Source organism: Penaeus chinensis, chromosome 12 (assembly GCF_019202785.1).
Source record: "Penaeus chinensis breed Huanghai No. 1 chromosome 12, ASM1920278v2, whole genome shotgun sequence".
NCBI lineage: Eukaryota > Metazoa > Arthropoda > Malacostraca > Decapoda > Penaeidae > Penaeus > Penaeus chinensis.
Genome location: NC_061830.1, coordinates 727,306 through 737,000, shown reverse-complemented (window position 1 = coordinate 737,000; position 9,695 = coordinate 727,306). Strand labels below are relative to the sequence as shown.

The 9,695-nt window shown below is 40.7% G+C and overlaps 2 protein-coding genes across 2 annotated transcripts in view; one reads left to right on the top strand and one right to left on the bottom strand.

Moving 5' to 3' along the window:
- LOC125031052 (60S ribosomal protein L21-like) lies at positions 1 to 925 on the bottom strand. Its single transcript, XM_047621489.1, has 3 exons — positions 783 to 925; positions 460 to 593; positions 1 to 246 (listed from the first exon to the last, which is right to left on the bottom strand). The coding sequence occupies exons 1-3, from the start codon at positions 909 to 911 to the stop codon at positions 18 to 20; spliced, it is 492 nt and encodes a 163-aa protein (XP_047477445.1). The 5' UTR covers positions 912 to 925; the 3' UTR covers positions 1 to 17.
- A 2,947-nt stretch (positions 926 to 3,872) lies between these two features.
- Positions 3,873 to 9,695, top strand: part of LOC125031332 (ubiquitin carboxyl-terminal hydrolase 12-like) — a 14,748-nt gene continuing 8,925 nt past the window's right edge. Inside the window, exon 1 of the mRNA XM_047622036.1 lies at positions 3,873 to 4,042. Within this exon, the coding sequence (XP_047477992.1) occupies positions 4,040 to 4,042 (3 nt within the window). The 5' untranslated portion in view covers positions 3,873 to 4,039. The remainder of the gene's footprint in view (positions 4,043 to 9,695) is intronic.

The window sequence follows — 9,695 nt, the reverse complement described above, 5'->3', positions numbered from 1 at the left end:
TACGCCTTGGGATTTATTTAAGCAATGAACTCATAAGGCAGTGGCGTGAGGAATTCAGGCTTGTTTTTCGTGATGTTGACCCTGTGTGCTGCGCGGGGGAGGGCAGGTCTACGCTTCAGCTCTCCCTCAGGAATCTTGACTCCAGCCTTCTTGGCCTCAATTCTGCGCTGTTCATTCTCCTTGATGCGCTTCTTAAAGTCAACCTGGCAGTTGGAGTGCTTGAGGTGCTCAATACGTACATTCAGCCTGAGGAAGATGGCAAAAGGTAAATATTATATCTAAATCTCCTGTAAGAGTGCATTAACACATTCACTCAAAACTTATTTGTTAATAATTGAGTTAAATGCTGAATAATTATATCTGAATGATCTGTACTCTAACATCTTGCCAAATACAACAAGACTTTCTACACCACAATAAAAACAAGCTTTATGTGCAAAGCTTAAACTTTGAACTCACTTCTTGGCCAGGATCTTGCCCTTGACTCTCTTGTTTACAATGACACCAACAGCATGCTGGGTGACGTTGAACACGCGTCCAGTCTTTCCGTGGTATGCCTTGTGGATAAGACCCTTCTGGAAGGCACCGTTGCCCTGGGAACAAAGGAAAAATCAGGTTACTAAAACGCAAAGCTTCAGATAAAAAAATTGTACAGTAGTACATTTTTGTAATCACCACAAATTCTATTAATAAAATCTTGCAAGTGGGGAATCAAACTGAAATACCTGAACTCTAAGCTCATCACAAAAAGTAAGAATATGGGGAAAACATTTCCAACTAACCTTCAGGTCAACAAGGTCACCAACTTTGTACACCCTCAAGAAGGTGGAGAGATGCTCTACACCATTCTTCTTGAAGCCACGCGCAAACATGTTGCGCGTGCCACGACGCACACCCTTGGAATTGGTCATTTTGGCTTATTTTTCTGTAGGAAAGAAATAATTTTAGTACAGGTTAAACACAGCTGCTTCAGTACCTGATGCTATAAACATAAGCAAATACTAAAAACAATTCATTACATACATTAACATGGGGCAAAACATACAAGGGGACTGTGCTGACTTAACCCAATGGCGCCGGGTATAGCAAATTAAAAAAAACTCTTCGCTCTGGCGAACGGCGGCAGTGCGCCGACTCTGAGCGCGTGATATCGGTCCATCAAGCCTAATCATTGCCTCGGGGCGTTTTGGCGCGGCGCCGCTGCGGACAGCCGCACGCCTCACATCGTGCGTATTGTTATGACGGCGATAGCCGTGACCCGCCCCCATTGGGTTAAAAGGCTAATCTTAATCCCTAATGTATACTGTTATCAAGCCATCTTATTTTTCACAAACTGGTTTCGAAATTATTTGGTATTATTGAGAGATGAACCGAGGTTGTTGGAAAAACCATGTGACAGTCTTTGCCCTCTAGCATACTGCAGTTCAACCCCTTAATGATGGGTGAAGAATAATAATAAAAACACACTCTGGAGATCAATCGCAATACACCGACTGAGTGCAGGAGTTCGGTACACCAAGCCAAATCACCAGCTCATAGCACTTTGGCGCATCGCCGCATGCCACAGATTGAGCGGTAGGTTATGACGCCTCAGGGCATGACCCGTCGGGAAGGGCTTAAATATTTAAAAACCTCCAGGCAGTGATACTTTTTGCACTTGCTTCCAGATGCTAGGACACTCATTAATATCAAATTTACATTTTTTTTTCAGCGCGAATCCTACACCAGTAAAGCCTAACAAACCTTCACCAAATTTTGTCAGATACCAAGCTTGGACTGCTAATTTATTTGATAGTAAATGACCAAAGTGGTTCACTGGCTCCATTGTGCAGTATACAAATTGTGGCAATTTGTTCCCCATTCAATAGATTGGCAAATCCATGAGGGGAGTATAAGTATTGCAGTTACCAAGTTCTTGCAAGTAAGTGATTACAGGAATACTTTCACTTCCAGCATTAGAAACAATATGGTATGTGGTTTTAGCAGGCTCATCTTTATTCACTTTTCTGTGCAGAAAGGGTTGATGGGGGGGGGGGGGGGCAGTTCTCCCTCAGGCAGTGGCAATTTAGATTCTTGAATACAGTTTGTGAAAACCTTGTCTCCCAAGTGTAAGCAACCTCGTCATACTGGAATGCCACGTTTAAGATTTCCTGTGCAAAGTAATGTTCCAGATAAGCCCCTATATGATTTAGCTACTTTCTCCCAGGGGTTGTTACCCAAGTACCACTTGACTAACACTAACGATCAGTAGTGAAGGCAAGCACATCAAAATACGACAGTTAAAATTTAGTTTTCCACATTTCTGTTCTCTATTCTTGTTTCAGCCTGTTTTACTCCGTAATTTCCCTAATCTACATCATGCCCTCCCCTGCTATAGGGACTTATCAATTATCAAGGTTGTTGGCTGGTGAATGTGACGGGAAGGATTGTCAGGTTGGTTCTCATCACATAACAAATCTGATGATATAAATACTGTCCAGGAAGACCCGATTCTCAGTCTAAAAATGAACCATTATTTCTTGTATTGATGACGGCAACTTTTGTCCTCTAGAAGAATATGATCTTCAATTTGTGCTACGTTAACACATCCCTACCATAACAATTAACCCAGTGATGAGTTGGGAACCTAGGAATGGAGTCCCTAGCTAGGGAGATACAGAAATTGATAAGGCAGCTACGACCAAACTGGTGCACAACTTACAGCTGTCAAGGAGCACATGTTCTACCTCTAATAAAACCTAATACAGTTGGAGAACATGGTTAATCTGGGAAAATTGAAGACGGTAAACTTGAAAAGGATAAAAAGTTGTGGTTGTTGGTACAAGAAACCTGAAGAAATGCAGAGGCCCCCATCAACCCTCCTATGGGCATACCCAACTCCGACAACTTAGATTGTTGATAAATTTAGTGATGTAGTTGGGATTGTCTCTAGCAAGTGTGCCTGTGCTGTAAGTAAATACCATGAAAATTTTCAGCTTTAAACCCTTAACAGCATGACAATTTCTTTTCCTAATCAACTCCTAGAAACAAATTTTGACATTTGATATTCTACCAAACCGCCTTCCCGTGACGCAGGCCTCTCGACTGCACCTGAAGGCAATCCCTTTAAATTCCCAGAGAAACGACCCCTTCTCGTCCACCCACTTCCCTCGGCGCTGGCTGACGGAACGTGTATCCAACATGCTGAAGGCCTCTCCAGCTGGAACAAACTATCTACGGAAGTCCTTCGGCGTCGCGTGTGGGCAAACTCCCGGCTCAGGCCCGGGCTCCGACCCCCACGTGCGGAGACGTTCACCGCAGAGCTTCGCCTTCCTGCCCCGAAGCACGTGTCTGGCCGCTCGTGACAACACATTTCCTATTTATCGCACTGAGGTCTGCAAATTATCCGACACGAGAGACGGCCTTCCCAGTTCTCCTCGTGCAGGAGCTGTCACAGAATATCTCAGCAGAAAGTCTTTCGGCTTCGAAATGTGGCGCACGAAAAACATCAACAAAGCGGCAATCTTCTATATCAAACCCGATTTTCTCGTCAAGAACACCTTTCTAGCCCAAAAAATCACTTCGGCACTAAACACTGGAGTCCTTCTACGTCTCGTGTGACTCTCTCTCCAACCTAGGGGAGAGCGAAGGGGGGAAATAGGGGCGAAAACAGCGAGGCGCGGCGGCGGCCGTTTACACTCACACGCTGAAACGGGAAAGGGAGATCCCTCTGGCGGCCGCGCTGACAACTACTCACCTGCTACAAACGCAACGCAAATCCACTCTTGTCGATTATTTTAAGATCAATTTCAATTTTTATATATTGCATCAGTATATTTATGTACAAAAATATTGGAATATGTAAAAGTATTGGATAAGTCTATTACAAATTACGCTTTCCGCGGCGGTGTGGATCCGCGCCGTGGCAGACGTTGACGCCCGAGGTAAACCATCCAGCTGATCTCCGCAGGAAAGAGACAGATATTTCGTCCTTCAGCATTTCCTCCCTGTTCTCAAGGACGAAAATCCGACCAATCTGGATCTCCTCGGATATTGCAAGATGGTGAGTACGTGCGTGTAGTCGACGAGGTTTATAAGAGCGGAAGCGGCGATAAAACGGAGCGAACGGGAAGGGCCGCCCCTCGCCCTCCTGTCACTCGGCGCCCGAGTAAACAAGCAGCCAAGAGGTAAACAAGAGCAGCAGGAAGGCTGCAGACAAGTGCAAAAGCGACTCGCAAATCCCATTACGCGGCGCCAGGCCTTAAGCGGCCCTGGAAACTCGGGCCGTGACGCTGCGGCCGCCCGGAATGCCGCCTCACAACGCTATTTCACTCCAGTGTCTTTCCCATTGATTTTATTTCGATTTCAACGCAAACAACATTTCATTGCCATCTGTAGGGGAAAGGTTTTCAGAGTCCCGATGGGGATGATATTCCTTTCTTCAACTTTCACAGGAATTAAGGACGATTTATCCTCGCCTACCTCTATTTGTGTTGGTCAGAATGTGACTTTGAAGATATATGGAAAGTTAACTCTACAGTGGTACTAATGAACAGAAATGAAACTGACTGTGTTGTGAATTCATCAATGCAAGGGAAAACTATCAAAGTAACTAGGTTTTTATATAATGGGTTTCTGCAGTGACTTGGAAGCTGCACTTTTGAAAGCTTATTTTGGAAAGTATGGTATGTGCAAACAAGATATTTTCTTTGCAAACAAGGGGCACATTGGAAAGTTTGTCTCTTTGAATTGGAACTCGCACAAGAAAATTGCTATATTCTGTTGAGGTACATGAACTTTTGAGCATTACATAAGCGTGCCTTGGCATTTTTATAATATTGGGGCATTTGCATCATGCAGCTTATTTAACTGTTATTGTGAAGTATACATACCACACTAAAGTATAAGAATATATCTGCAAAACATGACTCAAAGAATGAAGTGCCACACCATAACCTGTACTAATGTGTGTCGCCAAGAACTAGTAATTGTGTAGCACTTGTCTAAACAAAATATAGCCTTAGTTCTTTTGCGGTTGAAATGGTATACAGTCCTCTGGTATATGTGTAGAAATACAGTAAATCAAATATGAGGTGGGAAAATAAACAATTTGAAGTTGTCATTATATAGGCTAATTGAATTGAATGGCCCTAGCATGGAGTGACAGTGTTCTTTCATGAAACCTTCAGAAGCTTCTGAAGACTGGTCACAGGGGAGAGTGAATGGTGTTGGTTGAATGTGCAAAATGTGAGAAGAATGAAAATTTTATATGAGATTGTATAATTGCTGACCATATTGAGATTAGGGACAAGAAATACAGCATATTACTAAAATGCATCTTCTTGCAGTATGTACATATACTTCATCTCTAATGATTATTAGCACTAAAAGATATTTTTATTGATTTCCACTAGCATTGAATGATATATCATGGTATATCTCCTATGTCTATGTCCTTAATCCATTGCCTCCGGGTGGCATGTACGTACATGCCATGGTACACCTGGACTATATTCCGGGTGGCATGTACATACATGACATAGTGCACTGGTCCCGTTTTCTGAGGGCATGCATGGCCACGCAGCACATGCCATTGTAATGACATGATCCCTCAGCAGCAGGGCCCAGGCCACAATGACTACAACCCAGGAGAGAGGGCTTTCGTATTGGGAAACCACCCGGTGACATTGTGTTAGCTCCATCCCCTCTTATATTTTCAGCCAAATTTGCAAAAATTCTTCCCAATAATTAAAGGATGAATTAAAAAGTACATGCATATAGTGCTCTTACTGATTAAAGGTTGATGGTTAATCAATATAGATATACAAAGTAAGACTTGTCAACCGAGTAACTCTAGGTAGTTTTGTTTTATTACTTTTGTTTATACATAGATAGTTTGGCACGCTCTTTGTCACTATTGATTTAGTTACTAGGCATATGATGTTGACTGTTGAGCCATTCTTTCAAATTTCAGATTTTCTCTCTCTCTCTCTCTCTCTCTCTCTCTCTCTCTCTCTCTCTCTCTCTCTCTCTCTCTCTCTCTCTCTCTCTCTCGCTCTCTCTCTCTCGCTCTCTCTCGCTCTCTCGCTCTCTCGCTCTCTCTCTCTCTCTCTCTCTCTCTCTCTCTCTCTCTCTCTCTCTCTCTCTCTCTCTCTCTCTCTCTCTCTCTCTCTCTCTCTCTCTCTCTCTCTCTCTCTCTCTCTCTCTCTCTCTCTCTCTCTCTCTCTCTCTCTCTCTCTCGCTCTCGCTCTCTCTCTCGCTCTCTCTCTCTCGCTCTCTCGCTCTCTCTCTCTCTCTCTCTCTCTCTCTCTCTCGCTCTCTCGCTCTCGCTCTCTCTCTCTCGCTCTCGCTCTCGCTCTCTCTCTCTCGCTCTCGCTCTCGCTCTCTCTCTCTCGCTCTCTCTCTCTCGCTCTCTCTCTCTCTCTCTCTCTCTCTCTCTCTCTCTCTCTCTCTCTCTCTCTCTCTCTCTCTCTCTCTCTCTCTCTCTCTCTCTCTCTCTCTCTCTCTCTCTCTCTCTGCCATATAGATATAATCATCATTATTAACATTATGATGATTATGATTATAAGCATCATTGTTAGAACATTGCTGAAAATACTTGTGAAGTCTGAAAATAAAATAAAATCATGGAATTGGGTAAACAGGTAAGATCAGGTAGACCTAGTAATTGATTGACTGATTGTTTCTGGAGCCAACATATGTAACCATATGACTAAGACAAATCTGCTGAGGAGAAGAACCCATGTTCTAGACCAGTGGTTCCCAATATGGGTGGTAAATGAAACACACTTTTGTGTTTAATCTTGCTGTTTTCTGTATGAAGGATAACAAACAAAATTAAAAAGAGATTTTGTATATGTGAATGAGGGGAGTGCTAGGAATCCACCTGGAAGCCAAGGGGGGACCTGTGCCAGTGGGAACTACTTTTCTAAACTAACTGCCAAACTGTTACACACATAAAATTAAAGCTCCTGAGCTCATTATAAACCCTGCCTTTCATTCTGTCTTCTTCACACTAGACTTTTCTTGATGATATATATACTGGGAGGCCTTGCTGAAAAAATGCCACACTTTCCAGCATGGGCAAGAGAGGCCAACAAGCCTCCACCATGTATATTCTGGCAAGGTGGACCTCCCTGGTAATTTATCTTCAGGTAAAGAATGGTTCACACTTTTCTTTTAAGACTATTGTGGAGTTTTGTTAACCTTGGTGGAGTATGAAGCAGACAAAAGTTTACAATAGTTGTCCATTGTTCCTCTTATGAGGATGTTAAAGCAGATCAAAATTGGGCATTATAAAACAGAACTTCTTACAGATGATAATAGTGACTGAGGCAACAAAAATCACTAAGTGAAAACATTGCTGATAAAGATAAAGCAGTTTTTGTACACCATCCTTATCAGTGATCTTCCACAGCTAAGGGAACTCTTGTGCAGCATGGTAATTATGGACCAGTTATTTACTGTGTGTTTTATTTATTAGAATTTTTGAACATTTAACAATTATATTTTTTTATGGAATTAATAATGAAGAAACAGAAACATCAATATCCACATCCACATCCTTTTCCTTATCAATATCCATACCCACACCTTCATTCACCTCAGTAGCCACATCCTCATCCACATCAATATCCACATCAACATCCTCTCACATCATCAACCATCTTCTCCATCAGGTCCTCCTCTTCCGCCTCCTCCTCCATCTCCTGTTCCTCTTACAATCATCACCACCTCTTCCTTCACCTGTTTTGCCTCTGTCATCATCATTATTTTTTCCCTTCCTCCTCCTCCTCACTTTAAGCTTAATTTATTAAAGTGTAGCAGATATATGCCAGATAAGTGTTTTCATATCAGAGTTAATGAACATTCTGTGATGAAATTACAAGGCTGATAAGGCTGCCTTGCCTGTATTTGTCAAGTCAATAAGTCTTTCTGTAATTGCTTTAGAGAATTCCATTGTAAAATGCTAAAAGGAGAATATGTTTATTGTACATTGATTGCAAGAAGCCTTATTTTGGTGTTTAGATTTGAGAAGGCTATTCAATTTTAGTCCATAAGAAGGTAAATTTAAAATAGGGACTGTGAAGAGAGAAACACTAAGAGGTAACCATAACAACACATGGAACAACACCATAAGGTTTTCAAAATAATCTGCAGAAAGTCAAGGTAAGCCTTCAGTTGGTAATCAAAGATAAACCCACATTTTGTCCTGGCAACTTGAGGACACCAAATCAGAAAGAAAGCAGTGTAACTCATAAACTGTGTGTCAAGGGAAGAATATTGCCATTCCAAGAAACATCACCCATTAGAAATCATCCTCTGGTCTGAAAATTATGACATGTATGTGCATACCCATATTTGTAAACAGTATTATGATTTTTGAGTTAGAAATTTTCCTACACATTTATTTAAGTAGGTTTACTCCTAAACTACCTGCTGTTTAAACTTATATGGTGACTTTATAAGTTTGCAATATTTTTTATTACAATATGGAAATTGTAAAGCATCTGTAGAGTTACTCATGTTCATCTGTGTCAGCAAGTATAGTCTATACAATATAGGTCAAGTATTCTCATGTAGATGTGAATGCTTTGGGCAACAAGGGAAGAAGCATCATAGGGCAGTGGTTCTTAAGCTGGTGAATGTCTTGTCAAAGGATGAATGACATTAGTTTAGGGGTGAGTGACTTAATCGATTGATCTTGGTGTTATGTACTGTCTACCATATTTTTTGTGAATTCTGTTGTGCACAGGTGGCTCCACAAGTGCTCAGCCACCAAGGTGTCAATATGTAGACACATGATATCACCTGATTTCCCCATTCCATGAATTTGTGGAAAAAAAGGCATTAATTTTCAATGCTGTTAATAGCAACACTACTACTGTTGTTATTATTATTATTAACATTATTGGTTATTATGACAGTATTAGAATATTAATAACAAAAATAAATGTGAACCTTTCAAAAAGTCAAAGAAAATCCCAAATAAGTGAGATAGGTAGGCCTAATAAGGGACTCTTTGGTGACTAAGTACTTGTGGAGCCATCCCTATGTGTAAACAATCAATAAACAAAAACAAACAAACAAAAAGTGGACATACAGTGTATTTTGCCATCCCAACATTAGTATGTTGACTTATTCTGATAAATATTTCCATTTTTTCCTTAATTGATAAGAATTACCAATGATTTTTAGAACATTGAATATGTTTATTAATGTTAAATTGATGGTAACGAAAATGTGATATATACATAATGTATGGTGGTGGAATTGTCTATTGATGTCACATTAGTGACCCTTGTCAGACTAAAGTGTAGAAGTTCAGAAACTTCTTTTCACATTTAGATTTAAACTAGAAAAAATATGAAGGTTTTGTTATTGAATTGTTTTGTCACTCCTTTTTTCTTTATGTAGTTTTTAAATGGTCAGAAAGCCAGGTACTTTGCCCAAGACTGAATAAGGGAAATGGCCACCTCTGCTTTTTTTTTTTTTTTTTTTTTTTTTTTTTTTACTAATCCTTACTTTAACAGCTGTTCTTTCTTATTAGGTAAATACCATGATATAAGATAAAAGATACATATGATAGATAACCTGGCAAATGATAGATATTTATAATTTGTTTGCATTAGGTATGTGATTGTAAACCCTTTAAAAAGAAGCTATTTGGGGTTGTAATATATAATAGAAACTGTTGTAAGCCTTTGTCATATTTC